The 18056-nt window shown below is 42.4% G+C and overlaps 2 protein-coding genes across 3 annotated transcripts; both read left to right on the top strand.

Moving 5' to 3' along the window:
* The first annotated feature begins 1765 nt into the window (after window positions 1-1765).
* On the top strand, window positions 1766-10182 carry LOC121608099 (cholesteryl ester transfer protein, plasma). The gene is made up of 17 exons (XM_041939240.1): window positions 1766-1910; window positions 2429-2543; window positions 2624-2755; window positions 3130-3200; window positions 3486-3573; window positions 3664-3733; window positions 3889-3949; window positions 4268-4359; window positions 4591-4690; window positions 5309-5388; window positions 5518-5568; window positions 5663-5803; window positions 6865-6932; window positions 7278-7317; window positions 7793-7874; window positions 7955-8040; window positions 8138-10182. Exons 1-17 carry the CDS (start codon window positions 1766-1768, stop codon window positions 8213-8215), a joined length of 1500 nt encoding a protein of 499 aa, XP_041795174.1. The 3' UTR covers window positions 8216-10182.
* Window positions 10183-13550: 3368 nt separating this feature from the next.
* On the top strand, window positions 13551-14993 carry LOC121608452 (calcium homeostasis modulator protein 4-like). 2 transcript variants are annotated; one of them, XM_041939734.1, is made up of 2 exons: window positions 13551-14071; window positions 14252-14993. In XM_041939734.1, the coding sequence occupies exons 1-2, from the start codon at window positions 13562-13564 to the stop codon at window positions 14288-14290; spliced, it is 549 nt and encodes a 182-aa protein (XP_041795668.1). In that variant the 5' UTR covers window positions 13551-13561; the 3' UTR covers window positions 14291-14993. The 2 variants fall into 2 exon arrangements, with proteins under 2 accessions (XP_041795668.1, XP_041795667.1); XM_041939733.1 differs by having other exon boundaries at window positions 14184-14988.
* Window positions 14994-18056: the final 3063 nt, after the last annotated feature.

The following is an 18056-nucleotide window of genomic DNA, read 5'->3' as shown; positions in this document are numbered from 1 at the left end:
AAAAGACTGGGAGAGTTGTGGAACGCTCCAAAAACACAAATTAGATTTTTATCCAGTACGTTAATATTTTGTTCCGGTCGTCTATGTCCTGCTGTCGTTCTGCTGCTGGTTGTTGCTGGTTCAGAAAAGTCAGTGAACACATACCAACACATTTGTAATAATGCTAATTGTAGTGGTTGAGGACCAATTGATATTATTAATTTATTCCCTACTGTGTCATCTGTGCAGCCTTGGCTTGAAAATCTGATTGCAGATCAGTTTATTGTATAGCTTTTATAGCTTTAGTACTTTCAAAACTATTAAATGTAGAATTAACAGAGACTGCATCATTTCAAATAAAAAAAAGTATTGGTTTTTTTGATGTGATTGCAACACAACAACGAGACCAGCGAAAGAGAGACAGCAAAAACTAGATTCTGGTGTGTGTGGGTGTGTGTGTGGGTGTGTGTGTTTGGCTTGGGGGTTGCAGTTTGTATTCTGTCCCTACACATAAACACACAGAAATAACTTGACGTTTGAACCATGTTTGTAACTCCACCGGTGCTCATGCTAAATGGGGCCCGAGCACACACAAACACACACACACACACACACACACACACTATTGTTAGAGCCATCATCTAGATCAGTTACTCCTGCTGCTGGGTCCCTGCTGACCCCACCCACGCCTGCCCTCAGGTAGATCAGTTACTCCCTTTGTTGTTTTCTCCAGTCTGTCTTTGTGTTCCATTGTAACCCCGCTTTCCTTCTCAAACCGAACTCATTGAGCTGGGTATCATCACCAGGGGAAGAACAGTTCATGTTCCAGGCTCTCTCTGTATGGTTTCCCTGCTGTGAGACAGCACTTGTTGAAAGAGTGTGTTCAGAAAAAGCTGGACCTGAGTGTAGCTGTGCTCCACAGCTGTCCAGAGCAGGGATAGCAGAACACGTTTAGACGTGTGGAGTTTATGGAGTGAGCAGATTTGGACTCATCACTCACTCTCTGTTCTGTGTGGGGTTTCTGGTCATTTTAAAGGCTTCTTTGTGGGGTATGTATAATGGTTGCGATAACTTGCCCGACATTTTCATAAAACCAACAGCTTGGAGTGCTAAAAATCTGCCACTCAGGATGCAACATTTCTGCATGCAGCATCTGTTCAGTGCAATTATATCTTCTCATTCTTGCTATTCTTATCATGCACTAGTGTCCTTAATGTAATCCAAACAATAATTTACTTCAGCATGAAATGTGTGCTCATTATTTGATCTGGACAGCTAACCTCAGAGTTTGATATCTACCTGATGTTTTGTAGCACATCCTAGAAAAGGTTGCACTTTGACCAGTGCACTTGTGCAAAAGACAAATCTGAGTCAGTGTTTGTCCTTCTATCAAGTGTGAATCACACAGGTTCACTGTCTCTGATTGGATGAAGGACAGAGTTTCCCCTAGATAGCTGCAGTAAATAGAAGTCTGACAGTGGAAAGAACAAGGTTAGCAGGCTGTGGGGTTCTCTCAGCAAGGACAGACGAAAGACCAAAAAGGCCCATTTGTGTGAGAGCGGAGCAGCAGCGGCTCATGGGAATCGGAGTCTGAAAGAAGAAACTGAGGGGCTCTGGAACTGAGGTGAGATTGGATAAGATACTGCTCAGGAGAGCCGAGGAGACAACGGATTGAACCCGTGCAGCGGCGTCAACTTCCACTTCTGAGCACACAGTGGACTGCAAACAGTCCACAGGGTTAAAAACCTCAGCCGATTCTCGGAGAGGTGAAACATCCACGTGCACGATGCCTCGTGATGTTTTCCCACCGCTGATACTCCTGCTGCTTCTGTCCGCGTTTGGGGCGTCCCGCGCCTGCCTGCAGGACCCTGCTTCAGCCTACAGGTTCACCGGAGCCGTGTGCCGCCTCACCTACCCTGCAGCTGTTGTGTGTGAGTGGGACTTTGGCCCTGGTTTGATATTTAATTTAAGAATTCTTCATTTTGTTTAAAAACCAGAGGTCATGTTGGTGGAAGAGGCTCTCAGAATAAAAACTACAATTTCCCAATGCAGGATGCTTGTTGCAAAAATAATCTCTTTCTGTCTCCACACTTTTTGTTAGAGGTAAAACATGTTAGAAAGAATTCCTCTAGAAAAAAAATATCTTACTTTTGACTGTTATCTGTTAACAAAATCAAACACAGTGTAGAGAGAAGCAGTCTGTTGGGGATAGTTTCACTTGTTTTCAGCATACATTAACAGCTCCGTGGTTATTGCAGTCATGCTGTTATTTCTAAAAAGATTTCCTGTGGGTAACCTTGTTTCCTTTATTTCATTTTGACTTCTTATTTGAATATGAAGTGCCAGTGAATACCCGGTCGCTTATGTGTGTGATAGTGCTCCCCACCTGACTGCCGCGTACATGTTAAAGCGTTCTCGCTGTGTGTCTGTGTTTGTGTGCTGCTGGCAGTGAACGAGAAAACCACCAAAGTGATCGAGGCAGCGTTCCAGCATGCCAGATACCCAAGTGTGAAGGGAGAGAAATCCCTGCTCTTTATAGGCAGAGTCATATATGGCCTGGAAAAGTAAGAGAAAACAAACACACACACACTAACGGACACACAAAACGTCACAAAATCACTCACAGTGCCTCTCTATCGGCCAGTTTGGAGATTCACAACCTGTCGATTGGTCGGAGTGAATTTGAGCTGCGTCCAGGCGAGGGCATCAGCATGGAAATAAAGAACGTGTCCGCCGTCTTCAGAGGGACCATCCAGTATGGATACGGCAGCTGGCTGTGAGTCTGACGTCACAGCTTCACTTGTTCTCTCACAAGCAGTGAGTTTCTTTATGTTGCAATTTCAGTCATGGTGGCATCACTTCTCTTGAGTGATTGATTGACTGATTGATTGTATTAGACCATTTTATTAATTAAAAAAACACCAGCTCTGCTAAGGCCATGAGTGCTCACATAACTGGAACAGTCAGCATAACAGGATGGGGGTGTGCAGGTGAGGCCTGACATGGCAGAATGACACAAAAGCTTTCATTGAAAACAATAATACTATGCGATGCAATACAATCATGCCTTGTACCAAGAAAAATCTCCCAGGAGCTGATAGTAAAGTGGTGTTTATGGCTCATTTGAATTTCTTTTTCTTTTTCATCTAGTGTCAACGTTGCACAGTCCATTGACTTTGAAATTGAGTCTCAGATTGATCTTGGAATCAACCCAAAACTTTGTAAGTACCTTGTTTAGTGAAAAGTGAAAAGAGCTCCCGAGCTGAAACATCAGCTCCCAGATTTTGTGCTGCGTCTCCGGCTGAGCACAGGTGCAGCTCCGGCAAAACGAAATGTAACTCAGCAGTGCAGCTAATGATTCAGTGTACTGAAACCTTTTCTGTTCCTTGCGTTGAACATTAAAGATACCGACTGACTATCTATGATATCACCTTATATGTTCTCTGCTTCGTGTGTGTGTGTGTGTGTGTGTGTGTGTGTGTGTGTGTGTGTGTGTCCTCTGTCAGACTGTGGAGAAGGCAAGGTCGCAGCAGACACATCAGACTGCTACCTGAATTTTCACAAGCTCCGTCTGCATCTGCAGGGCGACAAAGAGTAAGTTATAACAGTAGAACAGAAGAAGCGTCTGCATTGCAAAATAAGAGTGTCTGACCCTGCTAGTGTGTGTTTGCTGTCGTTGGTCAGACCGAACTGGCTGAAAAAGCTCTTCACCGACTTCATCACCTTCACTGTCAAACTGGTCATAAAGGGACAGGTGAGAGCAAGAGACACTGAAGCCGCTCATCACTTTCCAGCCTGGCAGTGAGAGCAAATGTTGATTACAGTCACAGCTGACTGATGGTTAGCATGTTCATGTCTTCCTTTAATCAGAGGCGAAGCAATACTGAATGAATCTGTTCTCAAATGCAGATTTGTCAAGAGATCAACAAGGTGGCAAATATACTGGCTGACTTCATACAGGACACAGCAGGTCTGTGTGTGTGTGTGTGTGTGTAAAAACAGAGAGAGAGAGTTTGGACATATCTTTACATCTTTTAGAAAGGACTGTCCTATCTGTATGTCCGTATATTTGACCATAAATTAAAGGACCAGTGTGTTTGTTTTAGTGGCCTCTAGTGGCGAGGTTGCATTTTGCAACCAACTAAATTCACCTTCCTACGGTGTAAAAATGCAAAAACCCCTAAAGCCTCTGCACTGGACTTTTAAATAAATATTCATCAAATATTCAAGTACATGTGTTGATATGTTATCTGGGATGTTGTGTGTGTGTGTGTGCGTGTGTTCACAGAGCATTTCCTCACCGATGGGGCCATCAGCGTGGATATCGGTGTAACTGCTGCTCCTGTGATCACTGCTAACTACATAGAATCATACCACAAGGTAAATAATACTTGTAAATACAGTTACAAGCAAATCTTCTTTAAATTGCGGTTAAAAGTGATTCAGAAGAGTTTAGCGGTGGCAAAATCTCTTCCGTCTCAGTGGTGCAGTAGTGTTCCCGGTTCGACAGCTCATACATGGAGATGAGAATGTCTTTGTTTCAGGCGTAAAAGCTCATACTGTTTTCTCTCCATTCATCTCTCGACGTTGGTTTTTTTCTTGATCTTCCAGGGGCTGACCAAGTATAACAACACATCCGCTGTCATCAATGACTCTGTTTTCCACCCAAGTCAGCTGACTGAAAACAGGATGCTCTACTTTTGGCTGTCAGGTCAGTGATTGGCAGTGCATTTTCATGTACATTATAGTCATGTCCCAGTACTCATGGCTGGCTTTAGGACTTAAGTTCTAGGTGTGATGCAATCAACTACGAGTTCCCACCGAGACCAGTTTATTTGCCATGATCATGATCCTTCCCTGACCTTATCCATGGCATAGTTGACCTGCAGATATATTTAGAAAGAAGGAATTTTAAAAACATTAGCACTGAATGCAACTCCAGGTTTTGAAGAATCACCTAATAATGATATTCTTGTACAGCGACAGGATTATTTTCTCCGGCGCCGGTCCAGTACAAATACAAAGTATGGAGATGTGATGCGAGACTGTGTCGTTACTGATATACGTAGTTCAGGCAGCAGCTTTTAGGTTGGCAACCTCTGAGAATTTGTGTGTTTTCAAATTATATAGAAACTCTGAATTTTGCTGATACGACTGGTCAAAAAATCTGACATGAACTGTGAACATTTTACAGCAAAACCTGAAGAAGTTCAGTAAGTCAGTAACCATACGGTAGCCACCGAGCACACATTAGCAGCAGGGCAGTTCAGTGTCTGTGTTTGTCTTTGAAACCTTTTACGGTAAAACCATAGCTTGTGTTTAACCCCAGACCAGGTCTTTAATCCCATGCTTGCTGCTGCCCACCACGATGGCCGTTTTCACCTCAACATCTCTGGAGCAGAGCTCACTGTAAGGACATCACGTTCACGGATGGCACATACTCTGTTCCTGTACACCTTTCTTAACGAGACCGGATGGGCATAGATGTTTAAACTTAAACGGCTGCTGCTTTTGTTGCATTTGTGAACGTGGTTTCAGGAACTTTTCAAGACAAACCTCTCCAGTGCCATGCCCGAGCTTATTAGAAAGGTAACATGAAAAACCTCCTCATCCCTTCATTCTCCCAAATACAAACATACACACCTTTGTCAGGTTTGACACATTATTGTTCATTTGTGTTCAGTGTCTGCTGGAGTCTCCAGAGCTAAGAGTGTGGAGTTCATCTGTTCCCCATCTGAAAACCTCCGCCTCGGGTACGACCGTCTGGGCGAAGGCCTCTGGACAGCTCCACTGTGGGGGCACACCAACGCTCTTCTTTGAAACGGTACATCGCCACTTATGTCGGGACAGGAGAGAGTTAAAGAAAACAGAAAAATCCCAAAAGACGTGCCTCCTCCACACCACTGTTTCGCTCCTGTGTGATGTAGAATAGTGATTCCCAACCTGGTGTGCTTGTACCACAAGCGGTACATCTGCAGCTCCCAAGAAATTGCTAATTTATTGTCCAAATAACCAATAAGATACCAGTTCTGAAAATCCTGCTGCACAGGATACGCCTCCAACTCAACAGTGTACTGTGAGACTTGAATGAGAGTGCATGAAAAGTAGTCAGGAAGCAAGCAGAGACTCTGAAATAGTTAGCTAAACGTGATGGATAAACAGTTGATAGCGATGTCAGGGAACATCACAGGTCAGGAACCAGTGGTACTGAGGATGGGATTCAATGTGTCCACTGAAAGTCTCCCTCTTTGAATGATTCTTGTGTTTGTCACTACTCGACAAGTCTCAGCATCACACAGCATCTCAAACGTCTCTTGTATTGCTTTCTTTTTGAAATCCTTGAGGTGACCATGATATTCGGTGATGATAGTTCCACTGCTGGGAGGTGAATCCTTTCAGTGCAGCAGAAAGTGAATGCAACATGGTGGATGAGCGGACCCACGGACTCAGAATGCCATTAATATATCATTAATGTGTTTGGTGCACGTACAACTTTATTTTGAAGCAACGGCTACATCTGCTGGTCAACCATTGGTATTGCATCTGTATGTAATGACAAAATTGAAGGCCATGATGAAACTGAGTGAGATCATAAGTGGTCTCAGTTCTCGACAATCTGAAGCTCTGCTTTTAACCGCTGAGACACGTAGACATGAACATCCCATATTTAAAATGTGATGCAATCCCTCTGATGTGAGTGTAAGGAGGGGATGGCGAGGCGTTCATCTTGGCACGGCAGTTCTGCTTTGGAGGGTCGATACTGTGCTGAGTAGCCTGTTTCCTCATAATTTGCACGGTGAAGGTGGCGATTGATGTGTGAGGCTTTGTTAGAAAGTGAAAATGCTGTGTGGGTGTGTTTGATGTTTCTTTGTTTTTCGGGTCTAGGATGTGGTCGTGGATGTCACAGCTTCCTACGCTGACAAGAAACTTTTCCTGCAGGGTAAACCGTCAGAGTAAGATCTTTCTTGTTGATTTCTATGACTTACTGAAACTAAAAAGACCTGCAAGCAGAGTTCAGCTACATACTCCAAATGGGTATGAAAGGTTCTGTGTTGCATCCACACTTTCAAGGTTGTTACTCTTTAATACCACAGCTAACAGAACGCTCTGCCCATGGCTTGCAGGTGAGTGTTTCCAGCACAGTTTGCTTACCCTGTTTCTCTGTACCGTTCTTCTCAGGGTCTAATGATCAGTTCATCACTGAATCTGCAGTTGTGTGTATCCACCACTACATCAAGTCCAATTCTCAATCCATGTCCTGTGCTTGTCGTGTGATTCTGATCCTCATTTTTCTCCAGGATCCAAGTCCAAGCTGAGCTTCCCGTGCAAAATCAACTGGTGAGGCTTTTTTTTTAGTTGATTTCACTGACAATACTCTTGTCCACAGAAGGCAGATCTTTTGGGTGGGAGATGAGAAGCACTTACTCTTGCTTTCTCTCAACACTGTGTATTCTCTTACAAAACTTCCTAAAACAGTTTGTGCGTTACCCTAAGAAGTGTTTCCCACCACCCTCAACATGAGAATGACTTCCTGCCCAAATCCTTTAAAAATGTTAACAGACAAGAAAACTTACATTCTGACCAAAAACTGCACAAACTGACCTGGACCATGATAACCGATGATAATAATAATAATACTGATTATTCCTCTGATATCAATTAGTAATCAGAAAAACCCTCTAAGATTTTTCAACAGGGCACAAAAGTAAATATTTTTTTCCTCCCACTGAATTTATTCTCACGTAGATAACGTGTTAAAATAATGCTGGTAGTTTAATGTTTGGATTTAAATCTCCTCTCCCTCTGTTTCCAGCTCCCGGATGAGACAGTTTATTCACAACTGCAGTTCATTAGGGGAGCTGTGGAGACGATAGGCATTCCCCACGTCCTGTCTGGTGAGAGGCAGAGAGATGAGGTCAAACCAGAGGAGTGTGTAACCTCGTTTTTTGTAACACTTGTCCGGTGTGTGTTCCAGCTCTTGAGGTCGAGGTGACCAGGCTGTTGGACAAACAGGGAGCGAACTTGTTCGACATCGTCAACCCAGAGGTCACCCCTAGAGATGTGAGCCTTCTCTATTACGAGCTTCATTCGCCGCGAGCCCCTGTTGTGTCGCGTTTCTTCGTCTCATCACTTTTATCTTCCTCTCTCTGTGCTGCAGGGCTTTGTGGTGATTCAGATGGATTTTGGTTTCCCTCATCACCTCCTGGTTGAGTTCCTCAGGAAGACACTACAGTAACTGGGCAGGCCTTAGACATTTTGGGCCAGATTTGGCTTTGGTAACCAGCTTGTTGCTCATACAGAACCTTGTTTTCTTTGTAGTGATGATAAATATGTGTAAGCTGTACAAAACATCCCTCTGTTGCATTGTAGTAGAACGTTCAGATAAAACCAACTTGCTCAGCTCTTCTTGTGAAATCTAGATAACAAATGTGTGGACAAGCTTGCCACTGATGCTCTCAATACATTTGGAGATGTTTGCTTTTACATGCATAAAAAGTTTAAAGCCCACATTTCATTTACTTTGCTCGCTATATGTAAAAAAAAAAGCACAAACTAAGCAGTCTTATGTTCTTCAGTAGGCTGCTCCAGGTGTTGGTTTTGGAAGTTGTCACGTATGTGAAAATTAATGGTTTTGGACTTTTGGCATATGAATTTTAAAGTGTGCATTGTTCCTTATATCACCAACTTTCTCTTCAAAGTTGGTCCAAACTTACCTTGTGCCATGTGAGTGCCATGACAACAAACAAAATCCTTCCCATTAATAATATTCTGAATACTAAATACTGATAGTAGTGACCAAATAAACAGGCAGATTAAATATGTCACTCTTGATGTTAACACGTAGTACTTGGTAAAAAAAACAACAACAACAACAACAACAAACAAACAGGGCATACAAGGAATTTTGCGTTACTTAAAATGTGAGTTCACACACGACCTCTATCAGGACACGTGACTTTGATAAAGTGATCTGTGTAGGTTAGACAGATCACATCAGATGTCCTGGTGAATACCAGGCACGTGAACGCAGAGGAAGGTGACCTTCATGTACGAGCTGGTTTCTGTGGCTGGTAAATTGTGCCGCAGAATAAAAGGACAGAGAACGGACAAAACAAACATGTTGCTGTTGAATGTGGCGAGTTTTAAGTTGTATTCAGTATTACAGTTTTTTTTACAATTCATAACACAATTCTCTGCGTTCACTTTTTCAAAACTCTTCATCACTCTTCCATCATGAAGCTGAGCACAACAGTTAATCATCAGTTGAATTCATTTCAGTTTTATTTATTTAGCCCCAATACATGCAGATGAATAGACCTGCAGAGCTAGCAGTGAGAGATGAGTGTGTGTTGTGTTGTGTTTTGAGCGTCAGGGCCGCCGTACAGATGCAACCGAAACGCTCGATGTACATCCCAGGTTCAGCTCTTGCATGTGAGGGTTGTAGCACAAAGTGAGATTATTTTGTCAGTGAGCTGTGTTGAGCCTTCAGCCAAAGTTTTCAATGTCACTAATGTGGCTCTCTTTTAACCTGGCTAGATCGCCACGCTACCTTGTGCTGCACTCCAAACCCGCTTCAGAGGAGATTACGTTCAGGGTTTCAGATTTAAATGGCCTATGAAAAGCGCCTTTCACTAATCATTTTCCAGACAATATTCTCTATGAGCGATATAGATTTTCAGATGAGGTTATATATGCGAACCTGCTGTGAATTGATAATGTCACTGAACAAAGCTCTGTAGTTACAGCATCACATTGTCTTCTTTTGCAGCAGGAATGCATACATGCATTCAAAAAATCTTTTTTTTTTCCATTTGCTTCAGTTAATATCAACACGATGAATGCACAGCAACTGTAGACCACTTTGGATTATGGTTTTATGCTTCGTCCTGATGCACTGCAAAGTCTGTTTTACACTTGTGTATTGCAGCTAATAGAACACCGCTTGGAATGATTATTCTATTGGCATTTATCACAGATAATATTCAATCAATTTGACTTGACTGAAAACTAAAGTGACTCATTCCATATATCCTTAATTAGGGGATAGTGCCAGAAATGAATGCAACTTCTGAGCATAATATTAAAATGTGCTCCATCACGGTTAAAGATTAAGAGCTTGACAATATGCAGTTGTCACTTTAGAAAGAAATGGGAGCCAATGAGAGTGCACTGAGTGTTTAAATAAATGCACAGTTAGCAGTTTTCGACCAGCATTCCTCCCTTTATTTGTCACTACAGTGCTGCTTTTTGCTGTGATATTTTTTTTTAGATTCTTCATGGTTCTCCATTGTAACAGCTTGTTCTTCTTGACTAAAGTAGGCAGATTTTGTGCGGAAGGTGACTCAAATGACGTGTCAAACGTCTCTTTTTATGGGAACAGAGACTGAGGAAGACCTGGGTTAACACAGAAGATTGATAACCACCGTAATGATACCCATTATCTCTGACTGGGGTTTTAGGTCCGGCCAGCTCACATACAGAAAGCCGGGCTGTGTTGAACTTGCTTTGTAGTACACCCCTCAGAACACTGACAACATTTATCCTAACACTGACACTTTGTACACTCACAACACATTTTTATTATGAAAAATTAAAAGCAACAAACACTCAGAGAATGGCACCACCTAGTGGATATAATCTGACACCTACATTTCTGCAGATTTTCAACCTTTAACTGTCACAAATGACGAAACAGGTCTGTTGTTCTGGAACAGGGTAATGGCAGGACAGGAAAGAGTGTCAGGATCTGCATCGACAGGAGAGTCAGGGACATGATAATAACAATAATAATAACAATGCATTTTATTTCTAGTCGCCTTTCTGGACACTCATGGTCACCTTGCATCATAAAAACAAACAAAGAGTTTAAGAAACAAATAAGAATAACAATAAAATACAATGTAAAAAGATTGAAGAGAAAAGAAATAAAGAGAAAATTGGACGATGGTGGTGGTCAATTGAGTACACCACTCTAAACACATGAGTTTTGAGTTTGGATTTAAAATGTGGGAGTGAGTCAGTGTTATGAAGGTCAGGTGGGAGATAATGCAGATTAAATCCAAAATGTGTCCGTTGATATGGGTGGGAAAGTAAATATATGCTCATGAGTAAGCGGATGTTGAGGAGGCCGAAGCTGACAGTGGTACTACTGAGTTTGACAGCCGTGTTGGCCGACCGAGCTAGGCGGGCTAACACACTGTGACATGAATGGTCCACACAGAGACAACAATTCCAAAGTCCACAGATGATAAAATTAATTAAAATTACTTAAAAGAGGCTAGGGGGGAGCAGCAGCTCAAACCACACCAACATCCACTCCATTGGGGGATATGATGTTAGAGTCATACAGCCCCTCTTCTAGGGATGGCTCCTTGTATCCCACCAGGCTGGCCAGAGTGGTCTTGGTGAAAATCCCACATGAGTCAGGTGATGGGTTCAGGATGCTGCACACAGGAACCAATGAGCACTCCTCAGGTCCGTAGCCCTCCCAGCCGTAACATTACAACAAAACGCCATGAACAATAGTTTTTGGGCTCAAATTGGCAAAAACAACACACCACCACCACAGATGTTCCCTCCCTGCCACAGTATGCAGTAAGAGCTTCAGTTCAGCACACTTGTGTGACTAATAAATAATACTAAATATTAAGTTTTGGAATTGCGATGATAAGTGCTGCAAACAAATGTAACTTTAAACATTGGAAAAGTTGGTGTATCAATAAAAGCAAGATGCAACAATCAGTGGAAACATGGAGACATGGTGAATATATCATGACGTTCATGAAGCATCTGGCTTAAGCGTCCATTCAAGCTTCTGCTGAAGAGATGAAAACATCAGATCTGTGTGGAGCAATGAGGACACTGAAACCTTCCTCAAACTAATACATGGAAAAAAAAAACAGCAGTGGCATACACACATCATGTCCTACATTGTTTTTGACTGGTTGAATCTTGACTGCTGCTCATTTAATTCTATCACCTTGTTGTGCTCTCCTCATTTATAATGGTTCAATGGCACGAGACTGGCGAACTGGCACTTACGTTTGTTTAAACATCTTAAACAGGCGGTGGCATCGTCAAACACATTGTAGCAATCACAGACCATCAGGTACCTGTCTCAGTAATCCTCAGTTTGTCACATGTAGCCATGGCCAGTCTCTTCTCCTGCCACAGACTCCCGACAGCTGAAATTAGCTCACATCATTGGCTAGCAAATCACTTTTGGTGAAGGATCCGGTAACTGAAAATAATTAGTATTCAGTGTTTTAACTTGAGACCTGGTGTAACAGCACAACTGGCGTTGCAACACTGATAGAGGTTTGTCCTCAAATGATGACAAAACTGGAAAGGAGGAGGGAATGCAGCCCTTTTTCCAAAACAGTTCATGTGTAATGGCGTTGACATCATTTAAATAACTTGCTCTTGAGCCCAAAGCAGAATTACCAGCGCCCATCATTGCATTGTATCGGCTACCAAGATATCTGTGTTTATGCAGGAAATGTCAGAGCTGGTCTCACTTGGTATCACTAGATATGACGGATTAATCCTGAATGGAGACCTGAATATCCATATCAACAAAAAGAATGACTCCAAAGATATGGAGCTTGGGAATTTGATCTACCACTGATCAGCATGGTGACATTCTGGACTTGGTAATGAATGAGCTATTTCTGACCATCACTGTGTGTTTTTTGATGCCAAACTAATCTTAACAGAGACTAAAAGTGAAGTTTTAGTTAAAAAATGAACCCTTGAGGGCATGGCCGAAGCAATGTTGTGTATATAATGGGATCATCTGAGTCACACAGCTGTGACTGCTCTTTAAATGACGTGGTTGAACATCTCAACACCTCCGTGGCATCTGCTCTAAATGCTGTTGCTCCACTAACGGTTGAAAATAGGTCAACTGGTAGAATTTCCACATGGTTGAATAATAACTGTGTCAAAGAGATGAAGAGAACGTGTCGAGCAGCTGAAAGAAAATGGAAGAAATCATGGCTCACAGTTCTCTGTAATATATACAAAGAAGCCATGACTGTCTACAATAAAGCAACACTTTTGACAAGTAAGGATTACTTCTCCAAGATTATTTCAGAGTATGCTGAGAACTCTTGAATGTTATTTTCCACTGCTGACCGGCTACTCAACACTCTGGAAGAGCAACAGAGGGGGGAATCCCTCTTCCAGGACAGATACACATGTATCAGTAAAAAAAATAAATGATCATTTTAATTAGTCACAGAGTTTCTGGCAGAGTGTAGGATTTCAAGAGAAGACTGTGCATCAGAAAGAAGATGTCAAGCAACAGCCAGCAGGATGTCAACCAGGACATGGTGACTACACATTCACACTACAGGTGCTGAATCTTTGATGCTATTACTGTGCTGTGCTACTAGATGTGCCAAATAGATACGTCTTTGAGAAAACAACACATAGCGTGATTTCTCCCTGCGTGATGTCCTGAGTGAATGTCGCAACAGGGGCAACTGTACCAGTGGAGGAATGTCTGCTTCAGGACTAAAAGAGATAAATGCTGCACAGATCAGCCTCTGCATCAGATGCCTCCTGTTCACACAGCAACATGCCCTGGAGCAGTACCATTAAAATTTTTGGGTACCTCCCCAGTGCAGAAGATGTTGTACAGAGTGCGAACCGTCAGATCATAGTTGTGATGTTGCTTTTGTGTTACCACCTTTGGTTTCAGATTGACTTTGCATGTCCGTGCAACTCAAACAGGAATTTCATTCACTGCTACGGCTACATGGTGCTGCCGTCTCTCATCATAATCAGCCTGATTCTGTGGAATGACAAGCGCATTGGAAGAATCTTCAGATACGCCTGCTACCACTCATCAGTTAGAAAGGGACGGTGCAGCTACAGGGGGAGATTCTGCTTTCAGTTCTTCATATACCTTCTCCAGGCCACATCGTCTGGATTTCTTTGGTGTGGGTCGGTGCTTGTTGATGGAGACTGGTATGTTTGCTGTGGGACTGACAGCTCTGAAGAACTGATGCTCTTATCCTGCATGAAGGAGGGTGAGATGGGTCCAGCTGAGAGGGCGACCAAAGTTACCCTGAAAAACCGATCCATGGTGAGTAAAGGCTCTCTTACCTCACATCACTTGATCTAGAGGACAAAGTCAACCATAAACCAAGCAGCACATGATGAAGTGCTTTTACAACTCATTCTGATATGCTTGACAGGTCATTGGGTTAATCTGCATCCTGCTGACTGCTGCCTGCTCATTAGTTTTGGTGCTGCCATGGAACAGGTGGTGCACGAGGAGAAATCACTTCAGGGCCGCGTTTGAAGAGGCCATACTGGAGCAGACTGAGGTCATTTTGCGGGATGAGATGGGGAAAGCTGCTGCGCACTATGTGGCAGAATCATTGGTCTCTCTGTCCACCCCTGCAACCACTACAACACCTTCCATTACAAAAGAAGATCCTGAGAAGGTGGAAAAAACCGAGGACAAGGAAAAAATACTTTTAAATATAAATGTGAACTGGGAAGAAATCGCTTGTCTTGCTGATGCCCTTATTGAACGTATTCCAGACAAAGTAGCTAAAAATAACAACAATGTGTGAATGTTTCCTTTAACAAAAATGTCAATGAAAACTAAATGCAAGTAATTGGAAGAAAACTGAAGGGAAGAAAACATGCCACACATATATGAAAATGACTTTAAGAGATATGCACTGACTCTGGCTGTTTTCATACCAGCTAAATAAACCTGTTTGACTGCTGCTTTTGAAGGTATACATGTAAATTATCTTTTTTATTGCCTCTTATTCACAGAAAAGTCATTGACAAATGTTGGCTACTGTTTTTGTTTTAAAGATGTTCAGCTGTATCTTTTGGTGTCAGAAGTAAGTCGGTCAATCCAGCATTTGTCTGTGTACATTCAATGAAGTTGAATCAGTTCTAACTGACTGGTGAAGAGACCCAGGGATTTATCCTCTTGTAGGATCATTGACCCACTCGGCCATTACGCCATAAATTAAGAGGAGTTTGTTAATTTTTCTGTAGCACACACAATAGATATAAATTTTGGTATGGTGCAAATTAGCGACAACGTTACAAGCAGCGTTAATGCTTAAATGCAATAAAAATACTTTTTTTCAAAATTCATAAATGTGCATCATAAAAGCCATTCAAAATTCATTTATTTCATCAAAACACCACAAAGTTGGCTTACAACCATTACATTGTAACAACAACACAACGGATGTAGTTTTCACTTTGTAGCGTTGTGAAGTTCACGAACGAACTGGTTCTTTTGAACGGCTCCTTAACATGAACAATGGGAGCCGAGTCGCAGCTGGGAAACGCTCTTTTTTCCCCCCCAGTTACATGGGGAGGAGCGCTGCCCAGCTGCGCGGTGCTTATTAGATATGCAAACAGCATCACGTCACGTTGTGCACACTGCCTTCACGCGAGTGCGCCTGTAACAAAAAAAAAAAAACTCAGAAACACGTGAATGCCCCCTGCCTTGGGGAGCCGCAGCAGCAGATGTGAGGAGGAGGAGAGTCAGTCTGTCGTCATCGACAAAATGAGCCAATTAAGGAAACAAAGCAGCATTTGGATGCATTTTTCTCTCGTGGCAGACAGTAAGGCAAATTACAGTATTTGTCAAAAAATATTTCTTTTAAGTCAGCCTCCACAAATAATTTGCACAGACACAATTAATCCAGATCAGACTTTAACATCTAATCCAGACATGTCAAATAAGGTTATCATTAATATTTCAGAATAATTCAAACTCATATTGGTGGGATATCTAAATTCTTTCCTCCAAGTGATTATTTCCAAGATAAGACGAGTTGAGGCCAGACTGGCTTCTTAAAACTAAATAAATATAAAAATGAGCCAAATGAGCCAGTTTTTTGAACGCATTTTTGAAAGGCACGGCTCACCAAGATCCGGATCCCCTCAAAGAGCCATAAATCCCATCTCTATCACTTTGACCCGTCCTACGAGACACCAGTGCTTGCAAAAGGTTCCTAGGTGTGTGTTGAATATGCACAAAACGGCATTAGAGGACTGCATGCAGGATTTGGCTGCAATGTGGATTAAAGCAGTATGATGCGAATTTGTGACAATCAGCGTTAAGGGGTTAATGAGACATTGGGTCTGAAAGGGTGAGTCATGGTGTGAATGGATGGGTAGTTGACCCACCGATTCACACCATGTAAGTCATCAGGGTCACATGAGTCCTGGTGTGAATGACTGTAAAGCCACCTGGGGAGGGAGTCCAATACACAGCTATCCACTGGAATGTCTTCTGGAACCTCAAGCAAGGGCAGTTGCCTTCGGAGAGCACTTAGAAGTCCAATGTGACATGTAGACCCAGAGTATGATATCATTGTCCCAGTTGTAGCAGGAGTCCCATACTCAACTCTCCACTGGAGGTCCCCCATCTGTTTTTTAACAGAGGGTTTGTAGACAATGAAGTGACAGTGAAGAAACTAGATCAAACAAATGATTTCACCTCAAAGCACCCAAACCTGTCACTGAGCACAAGAGTCACAATTCGTGCAACAACCTTGGAGTGTACCTTTTAAAGTTGTCCTTGACTCTGATGCCAAAGGGCTGACACACTGTGTGACACTGTAAACAGGAATAGGAGTGTCAGGTCCTTATCAGTAGATAGGACACATAGATGTCAACAAAGGCCACATCAGTGCTGTCACACTCACAGAAGTGTGTCATTACAAATTCAGTAGTGGGATTTTATGAGTACCTGTGCATATTTGGGGTCCCCTCCATCAGTAGCTACTTAAAATGAAGAAGTCTCCTCTGATTTAGAATAAAATGTCTACATTTATTCATGCTTCTTTTTCATATGTACTCCACCCTAAAATGATTTTCTTTATTTGTCTCTGTCTCAGCAGCCTGGAAGACATCAATAAACTCGACAAATAAAGGAGCAGGAAGTCCATAACAATGCTTCTATTTCTTCACAGCCAATGAGTCCCCTGAGTCTGCAGTGTTCCTACTGTCATGTCTCCCATATTCCTTAAGTGGTGTTCATGTCATCTGTGTGTTCTAATGAAATTGTGTAATCATGTATATTTGGTTTCAGGTTGAGGTTAGATACCTTGTCAGAAAGGGAAATGTTGGGGGTTATCAACACAAGTATAGCAGGCATCTTATTGTCCGGACTGCACTTGCCGCACTTCTGCTGGCTTTACTCCCTCTTTGTGTTGGGACTTATCATGGGAAGGTGCTGGGGGCATTTGTGCAAGAGAAACCCTGGGCATGTTTGTTTTTCTACACAACAACACTCACTATTGAAACTGGTTGGAGTTAGGCCAATGACACGATTGCTTTCCTGCAGGGTGGGACCGCTGGCTTAGAATAACACATCTGTACTCAGGCCAGCCAGGAGCAAGGTCTGGGTACATTGTTGCGTTAATGGTGTAACCTTGAGATCAAAAGATAATTTTTTAACCTTGGAAAGAACAAAACAATCTCATCATAAGGTCCAGTTACAAGCTGTTCTGCAGCTTCTGATCTCATCATACAATCGCAGCACATTTCTCAGCTGTCTGTCTGGAGAAGCCTCTTAGATGAGGGGTAAAACGTCTTCTAGAACCTCAAGCAAGTCCAGCATTATACAGACACACAGCATTATACTGTATCATACTCTGTTATGGTACTGTCTTTGTGTCTTTTGCACTTGTTGCTTATAAAGTTGGAGGTCTTAAAATGTGCGTGTTCTACTGCATTTACATTTATCACTCTTGAAAAAGAGCTAAATGCCGAGTCTTACTGTCATCTGAAAGAACCAACAGTTCACTCTTACCAGTCACTTTGACTGACAGAAACCACCCAGCATGCACCACTGAATTTGCAGCCTCCTACCTCCAGCACATCCTGATTGCCCACTTTAAATCTATGATGTGGGGAATTAGCAGAGCTCACCTTGTCAATGCAGGTCAGATCCATATTGAGAACACACACTTTGTCATACCAGTATTTTGTATCCTATTTTGATACATTTGATGAGCAAGTATTTGTAACATATATTTCATACTTGATGCTATTTTTGTTAACCCTATTTTGTTTGTGTG

Source organism: Chelmon rostratus, chromosome 6 (genome assembly GCF_017976325.1).
Source record: "Chelmon rostratus isolate fCheRos1 chromosome 6, fCheRos1.pri, whole genome shotgun sequence".
Classification (NCBI taxonomy): domain Eukaryota; kingdom Metazoa; phylum Chordata; class Actinopteri; order Chaetodontiformes; family Chaetodontidae; genus Chelmon; species Chelmon rostratus.
Note: the sequence above shows the minus strand (reverse complement) of the source record. Positions and strands in the feature narration are given on the sequence as shown.